The following is a 20093-nucleotide window of genomic DNA, read 5'->3' as shown; positions in this document are numbered from 1 at the left end:
CCTCACCACACCCACGTCAGTGACAGCAGCCCCAACCATGTGAACTAAGTCCTCCTGTCTTGCTTGATTCTGGTGTCATCTTAGAATCTTTTTCTTTTCAGCCTTATTGAAATTTGATTGTATTTCTTCTGACCCCATTTTTGTAACATAGATGCTTTCACAGGTAAAAGAAAATGTCCTTAGGCCAGTTAGTCCATGCTTGGCCCACAGATAAAACAAGGCAGAGATAATATTACTGTGGAGATAGAGAGGTGCCTACATTATCCCACACTCTCCCCCAACCCTCATGTGGCCCTCTAATTGGAGTGTCTTTTATTTTTCTAAGTATTTAGAGTTGTTTTTAATTCTAGGCATCTCAACCTTTTCCTAATGAGTTTAAGTCAAAAGGCACAAGAGTATCTAGAAAACACTCCACAAAGCACTCCACAAAGCATCATGGACAGTGGTCATGTCCCATGTTAATATCAAGTGAGTCATTAGCATTGAGAGCGGGGTTCTTGAAGCAGCCTCAGTGTTGAACACATTATACGTGCCCAACAGTTTGTCAGCAGTGACAGCCGCATTTTTTTCTACAATCAAAATAGTATAATTGAGCTCACTTCTATAAAATGGGAATAAATGGACTAGTTAATGGATTATAAAAATTGTACCAACAGCTTCTGGTTGCCTAATTTTTAAAAACTGTATGAGAGAAGAAGTTTTACCAAATAGATCTGCCAGCTAAAAGAAGTTTTAAATAATTAATGTTCACGTTGCTCTCTTAGAGAAGTGTAGTTTTATCAAAATGCTTCTGACATATTTTTAAAAATAGAGTAGGTTGATGTCATGGTAACCAGTTCATGATATGTCTTGTAAGGAGAGGTGTTCAGTCAGCGCTCTGTTATATATAGCTGCTTCAGAATACTATAATCCCTCACTTGACAGACTATCCATCATTACTAGAGCACTTCAGAATTGGCTGGAATTTCTGCGAAGAATGACCAGGTTGTCAGCATTGACTCTAAACAGACCTTCAAAACATTTCCCTAAGTTGCTAAAATAGATGGCAAATCTGCCAAATGTCATCACTTGTATTAGTGGAGGCATGGAATGGAATTTTTTGAATCTAAAGGCAGCAAGATTGGTGCATTGGGTTTTCACTGGACAGCACCAAGTGAGCTGGGCTGCCTGGAAGCCACTTGGATGAGAGCCTCACTGACTGCAGCAGTTGGCACAACACCTGGTATGTCACAGACATGTTCAGTGTGTGTCCTTACACACACACAGTGCAGGTAAAGTCACAGACTGCATAGTTGTTGCATCTCTCTGGGAGAGGGAAGCAGGTGTTGATGGTCAGGTTGGGCTCCACATTGCTGAGCCAAGAGCTCATCCGTGAGCTGGGACTGGGAGAGTTGTACGCTCCACTGTGGTTTTCGGTGACGCTTTTGCATTCCAGAACTCGGGCTAGAAAGTGCAAGTTTTGTTTGATTGCCCACGTCTCCCATTTTCTTCTTGGTCTGTTATCCCACATAGTTGCTAGAAGCCTTTTTCGCTCTACCTTCAGATGGCTAGATGATGCTATTATCGATGAGATCACACCCAAGCTGATCGGGGACCGGCCCAACACCTACACCTACACCAAGGCCTTGGGAGAGGTGGTGGTGCAGCAGGAGAGCGAGAACCTCAACATCGCCATTGTCAGGCCCTCCATCGTGGGAGCCACCTGGCAGGAGCCCTTTCCGGTCAGTCCCCCCGCTGGACCCCAGATTGGCCTTCACACGGGCCTCCTCCCAACCCAGTACTCTCTCCTCTCCCTCTGATTTTTCTTCTCAGGGTGTGCCTGGGTTCAGAAACTCAAACACCAGCCTGTTATATTAAGGCAAAGTTCCATGTTGGGTTCAGGATTTACCTACACTGACACTGACATCCTAGAGGTGGTAGAGATCTTAAATAATTTCTCCTTAATCCTAGTCTCAAAATTCTCATGGGGGGGGGTTTAATTTCTTGGCCTTCTGGCCATTGTTTAAATATTCCAGAATGTTCTCAATGGCCAGATTTGTGATTTTACAGATGCCAGGATTAATAGGAATCACAAAACAGATAGAAGGTTGTCAGCTTAGGAGTAATGTCTTTACCCTCTGTATAACTCTATATCCTTTTTTTTTAAAAGTACTTTAAATTATACCATCTCCTCAGAGCCCATTCTATGAAGCTATAGGGCCAGACAATTCAAGCTCCAGTACTTACTAACAGCACAACCTTAAGTTGTTGCATCTGTCAGACAGGCTAACACCACCCACTCTTGAACATCGATCAAATGAAAAATAGAGGAGGAGCACCTGCTCCCTCGTAAAAGGCTCAAGATTGATCGCTTCATCCTCTCCCACCTCCTCTCCCGTGTGACACACACATTTTGACTTTTGCAGATAAGCAGACATAAAACCAACTCACTTGCTTAAAGCTTAGAGATTTTCTTCTAACTGCTCCTGTACATATCTTTAACATCTCTAAGCATGCTTAACACTAATATATGAACACTGTGACTCTTTAAGTTTCCAAGGAATTTCTTCGAATCATCTTTGAAATGTTCCCCTAAGAGATTAAAATCAGGCCCCAGGAGGTGGAGAATGATGCCGGTGAATGGGTCAGCAGATCATGCTGTTAAAGACAACGCCCAGTGTCATACCTAAGGGGTCACACAATAAATTGAAAACATCCTTGACTCCTGCTATGAGAAAATGCTGCAGAATTTTAAGGCTTGCACAAATCAAGTATAGAAAATACCCAGTGCTTTGCCTCTAATCTTTGCTTGTGATCTTAGAAATGCTGGATTAAGGAGTTCTCTTGGCTGGGGTCTTATTGGTCTTACTGGACATTCATAAAATTTGACTGCTTATGTTCCAAAGGTATTGTGATTTTTCTCACACATGTAACCAATCACTCCTTTTCTGTTTTAGGGTTGGGTTGATAACTTAAATGGACCCAGTGGACTCATTATTGCGGTATGTAGAGTGATGTGGGGAAAAACGTTTTGATAGTTCATAGGGGGAGTAACAGGCTGCTTAGTACATGACCCAAAATCAGAAATGTTACTTTAGCACAATTGAAAGTAGAAATAAGGCAAATTTACTCACTATTACCAGTAAATTTTATTATCAGGAAAACAGAGCAACTGTGATCTCATCAGTCCCCATTTATGAGGGGTTTTGGGGAAGCATTGAGAACACCAAGCACCATGTCTGTATTTCCCTTGTGTTACCACAAGGTGGGGGTATTTCCGCCTTTTCTCTGTTACTTGACAGCTTGAATTACTGCAGGGAACTGGGTTTGCAATAAAAATCATATTTACAGGGATGATTAAATTCTTGATTATAAAAAACAAGTGTTTACATGTGTGTGGATGGAAACTATATAGACATAAAATACTTCAATACCTTTTAAAACTACAAGAGCGCTACCAATGATAGCAGATGTTTCAAGTATAAAAATTGATGAACAGAGGGCAGCTTTTTCAACACCAGCCTTGGGGTGGAGGAGCAGCTGCACTGGGTCCCGTGGGTCAGCAGTCCTCTGTGCCCTCTCCTGGTGGACGGCCAGCCTGGCCTCCATGGTGTTGCCTCCCGGGTCCCACAAAGGCATTTCAGGGCCCCAACTCCACTTTTTAGGATAAATATATTAATATATTCAATGTTCTAATGGGCCTAAGTCTTTTTTAAAAGAAAAGATTTATTTATGCATACAAGAACTGGGGTACAGGCCAGAGGTGAGAGGAGTCACTAGAGACCGAGTGGGGAGCAGAACAGGCAGACTGACTGAAATACACTGCTGAGGGGAGCAGCAGATGAGACAGGATAGGTCTGCTGTGCCATGTGGGTAGCCCCCTGGCTGGGGATTGAACTCGTGCTGCAGTGGCTGCAGTGAGCTTCATAGGTTGCGTTTTAACCCCTTGTGCCACCGGGAAGTCCGGGGTCTAAGTCTTATTAGGGATCTCAGGCTTTAGACTCTACCACTGTTCTCAGAACTAGGTCCAGCATCAACTGAAGTACAAACAGGCAACAGTAATTTGTGACTAGTTGGCAAAGAGAGGAATGAAGGGATAAGCTTTGTGATTTTTTTTTATCTAGCTGTTACTGTCGTTCTGTTTCTTACCTCTCTTTAATTCTTTCTTTCTTAAGGCTCAATTGGGGTAATGTTTGATAACTTAGAACATGATTCTTTTAACATAATCCCAGAGTGAGTTTTATTACATTGTTTATAATACTGCATATTCAAATTTGTTCAAGTTTCCAAGCTAGTTTCTTATGTTTAAAAAAGGGGCATCAATGGGACCTCCCTGGTGGCACAGGGGTTAAAGTCTCAGTGCTATCAAGCTATTGCCAGCCACTGTGGCATCATGAGTTCGATCCCAAGCCAGGGAGCTAACCCACATGACACAACAGGCCTCTCCTGTCTTACCTGCTGCTCCCCTTAGCAGTGTATTTCAGTAGATCTGCCTGTTCTGCTCTCCACTCTGTCTCTGTTGAATCCTCTGACCCCTTGTACCTTTGGCATACACTCCAGAAATTGGTATCCTAAGAAAGTGCTAACCATTTCAAATTAATGTTAGAAACATGCAGGGTATAAATAATCAATTGCTTCATAAAGTAAATAAACATGACTTTTTTTATTAACTGACATATTTATTGAAATGACTTTAATTAATGTAAATAATTCCCAATTCTTGAGTCTATCTGCGTGTTAAAGAAAGTTACTAAAGAGGGCCTCCCCTGGTGGCACAGTGGTGAGTGCTGGGCTGCGAAGCTGCCTGCAGCCTCTGCAGCGCCGGTTTGATCCCCGGCCGCCGGCGAGGGTCCCACATGGTGCAACAGACCTCTCCTGCCATGCTTGCTGCTCCCCTCAGCAGTGTATTTCGTCAGCCTGCCTATTCTGTTCCCCACTCTGGCTCTGGTGAATTCTCTCACCCTCCAGCGCTTCTGGCTGTACCCAGTGCTTGTATAAATAAATCTTTTAAAAAGATTTAAAAAAAGAAAGTTACTAAAGAAGTGACTTTTCCCCAAGTAATAAAAAAAGGTTTTGTTATATTACTTCATTAATTTTTTAAATGTTTTCTTAAACTTTGGGTCTCTACTATTGCATGTAATTTAGTAAACAATAGCAGAAAACCTCCTCATTTAAATGGCAAGCTAGTATTATGGGAAATCTTTATTCTTAAAATGTCTTATGAATTAATTTTTAAGATGTGAAAGCCTATTCTCGGTGTTTACTTAACTGAATATATTAACCCCTCAAAAATTTGAGGCATTCCACTGCCTCAAAGAACGTGAGACGTAGTAGTGGTTCATGGAAATGGTGGCGTTTGAGATGAACTTGGCTTGGAGGTTGAATAGGCTGAGATAAATCAGCTGTAGCCTGATGACTTGGTAAGCAGTGAGTCAATGTTAACACTATTACTAACAGCATTAGTGTTATCTGTCCAATAAATACTTTAGCTTCAGCTGTTACATACTACCTGGTCGAATATTTTCTGTTCTTTTTCTCCTGCAGGCCGGGAAAGGGCTACTTCGGGCTATAAAAGCGGCTCCATTGGCAGTGGCGGATTTAATTCCAGTTGATACGGTTGTCAACCTTACCTTGGCCGTGGGATGGTACACAGCAATTCACAGGTATGGATGCTTGAGCTAGCTCGCAAACATTTGATGAGGAGGAGGGTAAATAGGCATATTTCCAAAATACATGCACTTGATTATAGAAGACCCCAAATATGAGATGGTGTCTGTTTCAGTAGTTTTACACAAATCCAAGTGTGCCTTCACATGTAATACAAATATGCTTTATAGATGCTGCCTGCCACTTGGTTGACCATAAAGTAATAAACTCTTTTCCCTTATCTTTTTACCATTAGTTCTCCATCTTGTTGTAGTTAACTAATTTTTATTTCATTTTCCAGACCTAAGTCAACATTAATCTACCACTGTACGTCTGGTAACCTCAATCCCTGTAACTGGGGCAAGATGGGTAAGTGCACATAGTGATCTAACTTTGACTGCTTGAATCTGCCAATGTGCTGTTAGTGTGTGCTGCTGGGGAAAAGTGGACAAAGTGTCTTGGAGCGTAGGGTTTGAGGGTAATAAAGACAAAGAGGAAGTCAAGAGATCAAACAGTTGCAAATTGTACGTGTATGATAGTGAGCTACGTGGCCTCCCAAGGAAAGGAATTGGGAGAACACCTCCATAATTGTAAGCAGCACAGGGTCCAGCCACCATAGAGATTTTTTTTTAAAGTAAAACCAGGTAAAGATCAGCAATTATAAGCAATGTCAGTGATAATTACTGCCTGTCAGGCAGTTGCTTCCATCCACATACCTTTCCCCTCTTGCTACACCACAGAGGATATGAAATGGTAGATGACCAAGTAGATTTAGAAAAATTCAGTAATAATAATGGCTTTTTTTATTAAGTCAATGATAATCTTCATCAATTTATATGTTAGCCAGAAGTGTAACCTTGAAAATTTCTTATTGAAGTAATTTATCCTGCTTATAATAGAAAATTATTTTACCAAGACACTCTTAGGTCAATTTAGGATTTAATTTTTTTTTTTGGGGGGGGGCTGTTGAAGAACCAGGTTGTAGGCCAGAGGTTCAGGGGATGAGAGGATTCAGCAGCAGAAGAGTGGGGAGCAGAATAGGTGTATCTACTGAAATACACTGTTGTGGGGAGCAGTTGTCGGGACAGGAGAGATGTGCTGTGCCATATGTAGATTAGCTCCCTGGCCAGGAATTGAACTCAGGACATGGTGGTGATAGTGTAGAGACTTAACCCCTAGGCCACCAGGGAGGCCCCAGAATTTTATTTTCTTGTGAATATCTAAAACATTTCAATCATTTAGCTGTTGTTTGAACAATAGTAGTTTTTAGGGAAAAAAAGGAAATATACTTAATTGGTTAGAATCAGATTTCCAATTCAGAGCATGCACACTGCTTTGTATTATTCTATTCACAGTTTTTACTTCCGTAAACATGAAATTAAATTAACTATTACCATCTAAGTTCTCTAGACTATACATCCAGTTATTTAAATCATATATCTAAATAATTTTGAAAGCAGTTGGAATAAAAATATATCTCCTCTACCTCAATAACAAAATTAATATATTACTCAGAAAAGAGGTACAAGTAGAAACAAATAAGATATCTTAAATTAAAAAATTGCTACCTCTAAATTCTGCTTCTGAGAGTCAAAATATTCTTTTCCATACTGTTTATCATCTGTTTTATGGAATTGTAGAATGTTGTAGTTGAAAGTGGTCTTGAAAATAACCTAGGGTGCTCATTTTACCTTACACATGCAGTCCAGAGACAGTAAGTGCTCCACTCAGACTAGGAGGGGGAGCTGTTGCTTTAAGTGGAAATAGAAAGCAAGTCTCCTGCCTCTCTTGAAGGTATAATAACCACTCCACTAGTGATTCTTATGATTGAATTCCAATCCATGTAAGAGGGAGACTTCAGATTCCTGGGTCCTAGGCCTCAGATGGTTCTGAGGAACTTGTATTTTTAATAAGCATCCAGATGATTCTTGACACTGGTGGAACCTGCTTGAGAAAGCCTGTAGGACACAAACCCTCTGTTGATGAGTCTACATGTAAGGGGTGGGATCTATTCACATAAAACCCACAGGAATGTCTCTGAGTCCAACTTAAACTTCTAATGGTGATGATGGGTAGGTGTATGTCATGTTACCTGCAGAATTTCTTATTAGCTACTAATATACCTTTGCTTTCCCAATGACCTATGTGTATAGGTCAGACTGTACACACATCCCACTGTGAGCCAGGACACCACACTGGAGTGTGACTGTGGGATGCAGGACACCCTGCTCGTTCTGTGATAGGTGTGGACATGTAGAATGTCTCTGGCAAAGACAAGTACCTGACGCGCATGCCCCCTCTACCCTCTCATACACATGGCAGACATTCCTGGCTGATCCAGCACTCATTCCGCTGCACCCAAACTTTGTCCTGGCATGCTTTTTAACACAGATTTTCTGGAAATTGTGACCAGTTAGTTGATTTGGATTCAAGTTGAGGCCCATTTATGCTTCCTTATCAGACCTGTAAAGGAGAGGTCAGAACACTTTCTGTGGAGACCACTAGGCCTGGGATGGAGCAGGTTGGACATGCATAGCCTCTACTGATGTTTTGAAGAACCCAGGAATCTGAAGTCTCCCTCTTAGAGGGATTGGAATTCAATCATAAGACTCACTAGCGGAGTAGTTATTAAACCTTCAAGAGAGGCAGGAGACCTGCTTTCTATTTCCACTTAAAGCAACAGCTCCCCCTCCTAGTCTGAGTGGAGCATTTACTGTCTCTGTGTATGGTAAAATGAGCACCCTAGGTTATTTTCAAGATGACTTTCAACAGTGATTGAAAGCTGGCCTTGTGAGCTCAGGATCATCCTCCCATCTTCTTTAATCTCCTTCAAAAAAATGTGTATTCTGGTGCATATGGTCTTATACATCTTTTGTCATATTTACATCTAGAACCTAGGTAATTTTCACTTTTTGCCTAATTTTAATGGTATAAATTATTTTCTAGTTGTTTGTGGTTGGTGTGTAGAAATGCAGCTGACTTTTATACATTAACCTTATAGCCATCCATCTTGCTAAACTGTTGCTCCTAGTAATTACAAAGAGAATCCTTTTAGTTTTCTATGTAGGCAGTTATTTGATCTTCAAATATTGGGTTGTTGGAAATGTCATGAAGTATTTTTTTCTGTTTTTTATGCAAAAATGCATCATTCTCTTCTGCCTTTACATGCCCAAATCTTTATTTTCCTTGTCTTACTGCACTGGAAACAACTTCTAATATAATATTGAGTAGAAATGGAAGTAGTGGTTATCATTGCCTTTTAATCAGAAAGCAATTTGTCACTATTTTTTAATCAGTATTAATCAGTTTTAATCACCCAAATATTTTCCTATTTTCAAATGTTAAAACTTCCCACCAGCTTACACTTCCTGGATGGCCCAGCTCATCCTGGAGCCTATTGTCTGCTTTTTGTTTCCACAGTGCTTGTCTAATGTAGGCATCCATTTATCCACTTCATAGAATGTGTTGAGGTGAATTTTTTTTTCATTTTTCTTTTCTGAGAGCTTGTGTCAGATTAGAGTGATCTATTCACAAAAGGATTGGGTTTGTGAGTTTTTCTGAGATTATTTTACCACTTCAAGTTCTTCAGTAGCTCTAGGATTTCACAGATTTTGTTTTCGCCTGAATCAGTTTGGTTATATCTGTCTCTGTTACTAAGACTCTGTATTCACACAAAATTGTTGATGACAGCACTTCAGTGTTTTTTGCCCTGAGCTGTATCTGTAATTATGTCACCTATAATTGATATCAGTGATTGCACTTCTCTTTTTTCCTCAGTAACCTTCCCAGAAGGTTATTTTTCCAAAGCACCAACTTCTGACTTTAATGATTCTTGAAAATTCTTTATTTTCCAGTACTTTGATTTTTCTCTATTACTCCCTTCCTCTTATTCATTTTCCTTCTTTTTCTTTTCTTTAACTTCGAAATATAGCTCATGAATATTCAGCTTTTCTAGTGTAAGCATTTCCCTCAAATGCCACTTTTGCTATATCCCACAAGTTTTAATCTATAACATTTTGATACTATTTATTTTTAAGCATTTAAACTTTTCCATGAGTATGGACCATAACCTATGAGTATATAGAAGTGTGATTTTTAATTTCTAAATTCAGTTTTCCAATTGTGTATGAGATGGCTTTGGGGTCAGAGGCTTCAGTTTTGGACTCTGAAGTCAACTAGACTTGGATTTAAACCACAGTCCATTCATTCATTCCTGTATTCATGGAACACACACTGCTCTTGGTTGTGAGGACACAACACCAGACAGAGCCCATGACCACACAGACTGTCTGCTGTGCAGCCCCCACCCTGTACTAGGCCCTACCAACCGTTAGTTGCATGAACTTGGAAAAATCACTTCATTCTCCATGCAGGTCAGTTTTGAGTCTTACTTGTCTTACTTTTTTTTTTTTTTTAAGATTTATTTATTTATTTATACAAGCACTGGGTACAGTCAGAAGCACGGGAGGGTGAGAGAATTCACCAGAGCCAGAGTGGGGAACAGAACAGGCAGACTGATAAAATACACTGCTGAGGGGAGCAGCGGGCGGCAGGAAAGGTCTGCGCGCCATGTGGGAACCTCCTCCGGTGGCCGGGGAGCAACCGGGGATCGAACCGGTGCTGCAGAGGCTGCAGGTAGCTTCTCAACCCAGCGCTCAACCGCTGCACCACCGGGGAGGCCCTTACTTGTCTTACTGGACAAGTAAGAACAATATTCTACTTCAGAGAGCTTGTGGGAGGATTGAATGCGATGGAGTTGTTAGCCCCGTGACTGGGTCAGTAAATATCTGCTGTTGCCACTTGGACAACTTTCTCAGGAAACCTTTCCTAAGCTGCCTGCACGCCACCCACCCTGGGCACCAGAATCAAATGCTTCCTGTATATTCCTCCAGCGCAAAGTGTGCTGGGCTCTGGCATAATTCTCAGGTACTAAATGTCAGTGTTAGTTGTCTGCATCCCCTAGACTGCCAGTTCCTAAGGACAGCAAACATGTGTGCATTGTACCCTACCACCTATCATAGTGCCTGACAAGTATGTAGTGCTAAATAAGAATAGTTAATGTGTAGAGTCAAGAAATGGAAAGTAGTTGTTGTGTTGCTAAGACATTCATCCATCTATTCATTTGCATAGTGAAAAATATTTACTGGGTGATAAAATCATCCAGCTACAATGCAAGGTACTAAATACATATGAACAAAACAAAATAGTTTGATCTCTAGTACTATTTTCTTATAGGGAGAAATACATACTAGATATGACTCCGTTCTAGAAAGAAAATAAAGCAAACTAAAGAATGAACTGCAAATGTGCTGTTTTGTATTTGTCATTAAGAAAAGCCCTTATCAAAGATAAAGTGGCATCTTAGCAGACATGTGAATGAAGAGAGAAAGCTGGAGGAAGTTTCCTAGGGGGAGGAGAAATTCACATGATGCCCTATCTTCATGTTCAAGGACAGCACGGAGGCCAATCTGGCTATTGCAGAGACAATGGAAGGGACAATGGAAGAAAGTAAAGTCCACAGGCCTGGGGTGTAAGGAGACACATTGTAGAAAGCTGCATAGACTGGGAATAGGAGTCTGACTTTCCCTTTAAGTGATAAGACTCACTGCGCCCTGAACAGGGAAGGCATACATTCTGAGTTACCCTTTCAAAGAGTCACTTTGGTGGCTCTGAAGAGGGCGGCAGATGGTGTGGGGTCTTGTAATGGCTGAGGCCACTGAGCACACACATGCGGTGTTACAAGTTGCAGTCATTTGGATTGAATGTGGGTTGTTAAAGAAAGAGAAGAATCAAGGATGACCCCAGAGGTTTTTGCTGAACAACCAAATACTTGAATTAGCACTTAGAGGTGGAAGATTGATGAGAAGCAAATGTTGTCTGTGTATTTGGAAAGGCTGACTAGGAGGAGTCTTAAGGGCCCAGCCATAGAGCTGCAAAATACCAGCCTTTATTACGCATCCCAGTGGATGTGTGGATCAGAGATCAATATAGTGGAGTCTCTCATATTACAGACTGTGCACGGCTTTTGGTTTTCCCTCTCAAGCACCTGTGCCTAGGGGCCAGATGTTTCTTTAGAACCTCTTCTCTGTAGGGCATGTAACTTTCACATAGATTTCCAGGTATTATGTTTCCAGGAGGCAGTAATCATATTACCTTAGTAACTGATATCTTGTCATAACTGAATGGTGAACTTAGGCGTATTCTATGAGAATTTCACATAAAACCAAAATGAATTCAATGAATATCTTTTGAAAAGGAATTACTGATTTTAAAAATATACATTAAAGGTTTAGCTAGGTTTTATCTGAGCAATAATATAAATAATGAGGGAAAAAAAAACCTCTGACATGAGCATGGACAGTGGAGTCCAACATATTCCCACAGGCAGAGACTGAATGTCTTGCCATTGCTACAAAGGCCTCAGGAAGATGTTGGCTTTCCTGATAGTTCTGCAAGTCATGACCCAACCAAAGAAACAAGTACCTGGGCTTTCAGATCAGACAAAAGAGCCTGCAAACTGAATGGCAGCTCTAAGTTCTTGACAATTCTTGACTGTACTGACCAAAACTCTTCCTCTTAAGAAATTTTAGGGTAAAGGTTTTAATAAGTGGGCCCTGTTCTTAACCCTTTCACATTATTTGGCTTTGTGGGTGACCGCTTGCCTGCTCTCAGGAATTGTTTCTTGACTCTACACAGCAAATCCTTAGGCTTTATTATTCTGACACATTGCAAATGCCACCGTCCACCATGCATGGGCCTTGACTTACAGCTCACTCAGTTTCTCCCCCCACCACCTTGCAGGACTCCAAATCATGGCAAGCTTTGAAAAAATCCCATTTGAAAAACCTTTTAGGAGGCCAAATGCTGACTTTGCAAGCAGCAGCTTCACATTACAGTGCTGGAACGCAGTCAGCCACTGGGCTCCTGTGATCATCTACGACTTCTACCTGCAGCTTACAGGAAGGAAGCCCAGGTAAGAAGATGAATCAGTAGCTTCAGGAGTGTCCCTGCATGGAGGACTATGGCCCTAGAGTCCTTAGCCTGCCCTTCAGCTCGGGATCAGAAGCAACTGAATCAGATGTACACATCTAAATGTGGGCAGCAGTGAGAAGCACCTCACACCTTCTAAAAACCCTCTGTCATAAGACAGGAAGCTAAATGTGAAGGAACTTGCTTGATGAATTCAGCAAGTAATCATCTCCCCTCCCCAAATAAAAGCAGTTGAGCTACTTTGGGGTTTCCTAAATAGGTCTTAGAATGTATAGTAATGTCACCACACCTAACTGGTGGGATGGTGTGTAATGGCTCCTTTTCACTTTCACAACCCAGGACGATGTTCTTGTCCCAACTGTACACATGAGATCTCTTTTATAAGGGCACTAATCACTGTCAAAATCTCCTCCTCCAAATACTGTCAAATTGAGGGGATTAGGTTTAAACACATGAGTTGGAAGTGGACAAATACTCATTGACAGTAGATGTCAAATGATAGTAACTAAATGGAACCCTATTATGATGCTTATTTTCAATTTTACCTCCTATCTAAGAATTTCCCATGAGATAAAGAGAGAAATACCTCACAAGTTATTAGGTATATGAGCATTAGAATTTGACCAGAAATAAGACCAAATTCCCAAAATTGCATGAGTCATTCCTGGGTCATTACTGAACCCTCCATCAAGCTTGGCCTATAGGGTTACAATAAAAATCTGTAAGCCAGAGGAAATTTACAGCCTGAAGACCTAGGTGCAAACATGAGCTATTAATCCTCTTGTAAGATGAAGATAAACACAAAGCCTGATTACTTCAGAGTCCTGTTCAAGTCCTGAATAAGATGAGATGCTAAAGTCTTTGTAAATTGTTAAAAGTTGAGACGGTGACATAGCAGTTGGTCTGAAGCCTAACCACAGATCAGATGTGGCCCATCTTAAGCAATGGTCATGGGTGGTGACATTACGAAAGCAGGGGCTTTGTCAGGTAGGTCAAACCGGGTTGGAATTTTGGCTTTGACACTTACCATGGTGGCTACTTCATCTTAAGCTCACTTACCCATTCATAAGAATGCAGGTAAGATACCTACCTGAAACGTTATGAGAATTTAGAGAGATGTCTTTTCAACCATCAGCTCTGTGTCCAGCAGCATAGGGTATGAACAAAGAAGTTATTGCCTCTTAAATCTGTATTTCACTTGACAACTGCTTTTAGGTCACGAATGCAGTCAATACCTCTGCTAGGACCTCAAATCAATATGTATTTTTTTAAGTCCCAAGAAAATTCCATAAAGAGGAGGATTGATTGATTTCAGAATTCAACAAACGACAGTATGTTGTCAGGCAGGGTAGTTATTTTGCTCAGGTTATTTTTTTTTATTTTATTTTGGCTTATTCTTGAAAAAGAGATGAAGAAAAGAGGAAAGGGAGTTGATATTAAAATTCCTGATAGAATAAGCTTCTTTCAGTTCATCCCCTTTCCTTCATTTAACAGTATGGAAAGGAAATGACGCTTAAGGAGAAAATGGGGGTGGAGGATGGATAATTTTTATAAATTCACAAAAATCATTGGTCATAGTCCCTATAGAGTAGGGGGAAGTCTTCACGTGGGGTGTGCTGACATTTGCTCCTGTCTGGTCTTCACCTCAGGTTCACAAAGCTCATGAATCGCCTCTTAAGGACCACGTCCATGTTGGAGTATTTCATCAACCACAGCTGGGAATGGAGCACCTCCAACACAGACATGCTAATGCTGGAGCTCAGTCCGGAAGACCAGAGGGTAAGGGCAGCACTCACAGCCCCCAGCTGCGCCCTCTCGGCCTTCACTACCTGACCTGCAAGGCTGATGAGCAAAGGAAACATATTTACAGAATTTCCTTTCTTTTGTTAAGAAAGTTGGTCAACACAGTTGTCCCAAATGAGTGTCATGTAGGCAAGAACCAAGGATCGTGAGCCCCTGCAGCCGTGTTCACATCCTCAACCCTGTGCTCGCTCTCGGCAGGTGTTGGTACCAGTAAGCCCTCAGGGCCTGTCTTTCCTCTAACCTCCACTGCATCTAATTTAAGTGAAAATAACTTTATTGTTCACAAACTCACTCACTTTCATGGTCAAATCAAAATCATCTTTTATCTGCAAAGCTACAGTTATGTTCTTTTTTTTTTTTTTAAAGATTTGTTTATTCATACAAGAGCTGGGGAAAAGGCCAGAGGTGCAAGAGGGTGAGAGGATTCACCAGAGACAGAGTGGGGAGAAGAACAGGGAGATGGGCTGAAAGCACTGCTGAGGGGAGCAGCAGGCAAGACAGGAGAGGTCTGCCATGTCATGTGGGTATCTCCCTGGCTGGCTAGGAATTGAACCTATGCTGTAAAGACTGAGGACAGCTTCACGGTGCTGAGCTCAACCTGCAGCGCCACCAGGGAGGCCCTACAGTTATGTTCTTTTTAATGGAGAGATATTTTACTGAATAAACTGATGGCATTATTTATATTAAATTTGGAGGAAGAATTTAATTCAATTTACTTCAATTTTGTTAGTAAAATAAATTACTGTTTTTATATTGACATAACATTGGTTTATAAGTTTGAGTTCAGATGTGCAGCTCTGTATGTGCTATGTTGATTCCCATCAAGTCTGGATTCTGTTCATCACCACCATGCAGTTGATCCCTCTACCCAATCAGTCCACCCCTGCCCACGTCCCCTCTGGTCACCACCCATTCCAATGTCAGAATCTAAAGATTTGTTGTTTGTTCACTTGCTTTCATTCTCTATAGTCAAAATACATGTAAAATCATATTGTATTTGTCTTTTTCTGACTTAATTCACTAAGCAGAATTTCCTCAAGGTCCATTCATGTTGTTAAAAATGGCAAAATTTCATCTTTTATTGAAGTTGAGTATCCCACTATATATATACCACATCATCTTTATCCAACCATCTATCAATGGACACTTGGTGTTCCTTCATCTTGGCTGTTGAAACAATGCTGCAGTGAACACTGAGGTGCAGTTGCCTTCTCAAATTCATATTTTCTTATTCTTTAGCTACCCAGAAGTGGAGTAACTGGATGATATGCTACATCCACCATTAATTTTTGAGAAATCCCCATGCTGTTTTCTATAGTAGCTACACATATTCTTACCAACAGTGCACAAGCTTTCCCTCTCTTCCACACCCTTATCAACACTTGTTTCTTGATAATAATTCTAATGTGTGTGAGGTGCTGCCTCATTGTGGTTTTGATTTGCATTACCCTGTTGTGAGGTGATGAACATCTTTTCATGTGTCTGTAGACCATCTGTGTATCTTCTTTGGTGAAGTATTTAGATCCTCTGTCAATGTTTTAATCAGGGTGATTGTTTTTGCTGTTGAATTGTATATTTTGTATATCTTATTAGATATGATTTGCAATAATTCCTTTCATTCAGTAGGATAGTTTCTTTTGTGCTTTTTTATTATTCCATTTGTTATTCCATTTGGTTATTTTTGCTATTGTTTCTCATGCCATTGAAGACAAATCACAAAATCAGCTAAGACCAATGTCAAAGAGTTAGTTTTCTTCCGTGTACTTCATGTTTTCAGGCCTTATAGTCAAGTGTGATTCATTTTGAATTAATTTCTTATATCGTGTTAGAAAGTTGAGTTCCAGTCTTTTAAATTTTAGTTGCTCAGTTTCCCCAAGACCATTTATTAAAAATCTTTTGATATTTTTTTCATTGTATGCTCTTGGTTTCTTTGTTCTAAATTAGTTGTCCAAATATATGTGGCTTTATTTCTAGGGCTCAATCCTGTTCCACTGATCTACATGTATACTTTTAGTCCAATACTATACTGTTTTGGATTACTATAGCTTTGTGGCATAGTTTGAAGTCAGGGAGTGTGATAACTTCATTTAGTTCCTTTTTGTGAGGATTGCTTTGGATATTAGCGATCTTTATGCTACCTTCATGTGCTAGTTAAAGATTTTCTTTTCACCTATAAGCCTCAAAAATCATGATTCAAACCCAAGTTCTAGATTTACTTTATTATGGAATCTAGTGGTTACTTGTAACTGAAATTATGGTTGAGTACCTGTAAAACTGAAGTGGAGATATGTCAGTCACATTTATATGCCTTGTATAGGTAAAATTCACTTAAGCACTATGTTTGAGATGATCAAACATGTTTTTAAAAACCTGGCTTCAAGTTTTATATAGGATTCTTATCTTTACCTTTTGGGATAAAGAACCAAACTTGCAATAGAGTTAATATATACTTTAAAAAAATCTTAACAAAGGTAGTAGTCATGAATATTTGCATTTACTAGCCAAACTGGTGTGGTTCAGAATTCAATCTGATTCACCCAATGGAATCAGGATTCCAAACAAGGGTCTCACTGAAATCTAATGTAGAAGTATGAAACAGTATAAAAATAGGGTACTATTTATGTAATTATTTAGTGATACTTTTGGAAAGCAATTCAGCTGTTTATAAAGCTTCTAGGAATGTGTTAATCTCATCTGCTCTTTTTGAATTACTCCAAATTATCTCCCCCAAATTTGAGGTATCTTGCAATAAACACATGTAACAATAATAGAAATAAAACATACAGCCAGGGAAAATATGAATTAAAATATAAAGGATAAGAAAAAATAGAATATCCATATAGTCTAGAAAAGACTATTAGTCACTGCAATTAGGTAGAATCAGTTCTTGAGCTTCTGGTGGCAAAGGACACTCACTGTCCAGAAAGAGGACATACATATTATTCAACAAGCAGCAGATTTTCCTTCTGCTTAACTCCTAAAAGAACTTCATATAATGGCTCACTGAGAGACATAGTGGAAAACATCTCTGAAGCAAACATAAACATAAATTCTGCTAAACTACTCCTTAAACCTTTGCTTCCCAAAGTTTAATCTGCATAGTAAAACACCAAAATTTAAGAATGGAAAAGATGCATAATGTGTTTTGGTCCCCAATATATTATTCCATCACTTTTTAAAAGTCCTCATTTACTTGAAATGAAATTAGCTTTCACCAGGCATACCAGTTCCCCTATATTTTTCTCAATTTCCTGAGGGCCAACAGTTTGTGCTTGATGTTTAAATTTTGCTGTATAAATAGTAATCCATCCCATGTCTTTGAAATAGCAACTCAAGATACCCCCTTAGACAGGACCCCTAAGTGTTCCAAATGGCACCTCATGTTTGTAAGTCAAGTGGACAAAGTCACTGTTAGCACTGCAGTTCTGAAAATCCATCATCTCTTCTTGCCTTTCAGGTATTCAACTTTGATATACGCCAGTTGAACTGGCTGGACTACATTGAAAATTATGTGATAGGAATTAAGAAGTACTTACTGAAAGAAGATATGTCTGGTATCCCAAAAGCAAGACAACAATTAAAAAAGTAAGCATGATCAGCCAGTTAGTATTTATTATGTGCATCTGATTTTATACAGACAAATTTGAATGAGGGGTAGATGGGTTTTTTTTTTTAAGATTTATTTATTTATTTATACAAGCACTGGGTATAGTCAGAAGCACGGGAAGGTGAGAGAATCCACCAGAGCCAGAGTGGGGAACAGAACAGGCAGACTGACGAAATACACTGCTGAGGGGAGCAGCGGGCGTGGCAGGAGAGGTCTATCACTCTATGTGGGACTCTAGCCAGAGGTCGGGGATTAAACCAGCGCTGCAGAGGCTGGGGGCAGCTTCACAGCCCAGCACTCAACCGCTGCGCTACCAGGGGAGGCCCTAGATGGGTATTTTTAAGCAGCCACTGTATTACAGGTCCTCTGCTATGGATACTATATCCTATAATGTGCACTGTGTCATTCAGTCTTCACCAAGCCCTGTGTGGCTAGTAGTATTTTATCCCATTTTTATCAGAGATATTTAGGTAGAAAGGGGCTAAGAAACCTGTCCATGGTAACTTGGTAAGTACAGGAGCCAGCTTTGAACTCATTTCTGTTTCCTACACTTCCCCCTCATAATGTTATTTAGAAGGAAACCAATGGTCCTACTGAACATGGGCCAGTCAGCTAACCACTCCTAAAGTCTTTAGCTGCCTTACATTCCTTTCCATCATGAGTCTGTAAGGACAAAATTATAGCAGTCTGCTATTATTCTGCTAGAATTCTGGTAGAAGCAAAAGATTTCTAATGCAGAGATGATTAAGATGGAAAAATAGATTGCAAACAGAGAGGAACCTTGAGTAGGAGACTGAGAACATTAGTAGTAAACAAGCACCACTGAAGATCTGGGATGTAGTAATACAATCTAAGTATATTTAAGAATAGGGCCTCCCTGGTGGTGCAGCGGTTGAGCGCTGGGCTACGAATCTGCCTGCGGCCTCTGGGGCGCCGGTTCCATCCCCAGCTGCTCCCCAGCCACTGGAGGAGGGTCCCACATGGCGTGCAGACCTCTCCTGCCGCCCGCTGCTCCCCTCAGCAGTGTACTTCGGTCCTTCTGCCTGCTCTGCTCCCCGCTCTGGCTCTGGTGAATTCTCTCACCCTCCCACACTTCTGACTATACCCAGTGCATGTATAACAAACCAACAAAACAAAACAAATTAAATAAATAAATAAAAACATGCCTCTATTAAAAATATATAAAAAAATTAAAAAAAAGTATATTTAAGAATAGAGAGAAGTATGAGAAATGAGGTGAGATTACATTACAGGCATCTGCTCATTCAGCATAACTGCAGCAATGCAAAAAGACCAAAGATCACATGCCACACGCACCCCAGCAGCGCGCACGAAACATTGCATTTGCACTTCAGTTAAAATAGTCGTTTTTCAGTTCTGTTTTAACTCTGGTTTTGTGTGTTTCCCAGGCTACGAAATATCCGCTACTTCTTTAACACTGTGCTCTTCCTCATCACCTGGCGCCTTCTCATCGCAAGATCTCAGATGGCTCGGAATGTCTGGCTCTTCATTGTAAGCTTCTGTTACAAATTCCTCTCCTACTTTAAGGCATCCATCACATTCAAAGCATAAACATTCTACAGTCTGCTTTCGTCCGGAACCTCTCAGATACCTCTAAAACAGCAAACTTCAGTTCTCAAGATTAGGAATAATCAAGAACATGCCCCAGCTCCTCGCCTGGCCAACATGCTGCCATGTGGTCATCCCTTTTACTTTCATTGAGAAAAAGAAAGTTGTAACCTAGCATATAATCATGCACAATTTTGGAAAAATTATTCTTCCCTTTCATATAAAATAGCAACGTACACCCCTTTCTGTGGTCAGCTTTTCTTTCCTCCTGCACAGCATTAATTTCGACACAATAAACCTGGAAGAATACATTGCATAAGCTAAGGAATGGCAGCTCTGACCTGGGAGCCCTTCTGTGATACCCAGCGTAAAGATTTAAAATCAAAACCGAGGAAGAATGACCTTAGAAATGCCATCAGAAATGTAATTCTTCCCTGAAAAGTCTCAGCTTCAATTCTGTGTTACACCATGGAGTCCTGGTTGAGGGGTGCAGACTTAG

At 40.5% G+C, this 20093-nt stretch overlaps 1 protein-coding gene across 1 annotated transcript in view; it reads left to right on the top strand.

The window, feature by feature from the left end:
• FAR2 (fatty acyl-CoA reductase 2) overlaps nt 1-19690 on the top strand; it is a 47377-nt gene extending 27687 nt beyond the window's left edge. Inside the window, exons 4-11 of the mRNA XM_084255213.1 lie at nt 1544-1721; nt 2937-2981; nt 5524-5642; nt 5927-5994; nt 12427-12598; nt 14265-14394; nt 17876-18003; nt 19435-19690. Of these exons, the coding sequence (XP_084111339.1) occupies nt 1544-1721; nt 2937-2981; nt 5524-5642; nt 5927-5994; nt 12427-12598; nt 14265-14394; nt 17876-18003; nt 19435-19597 (1003 nt within the window). The 3' untranslated portion in view covers nt 19598-19690. The remainder of the gene's footprint in view (nt 1-1543; nt 1722-2936; nt 2982-5523; nt 5643-5926; nt 5995-12426; nt 12599-14264; nt 14395-17875; nt 18004-19434) is intronic.
• Nucleotides 19691-20093: the final 403 nt, after the last annotated feature.

This window comes from Talpa europaea (assembly GCF_964194135.1).
Source record: "Talpa europaea genome assembly, chromosome: 15".
NCBI lineage: Eukaryota > Metazoa > Chordata > Mammalia > Eulipotyphla > Talpidae > Talpa > Talpa europaea.
The sequence above is the reverse complement of the archived record's forward strand: the minus strand, read 5'-3'. Positions and strand labels throughout refer to the sequence as shown.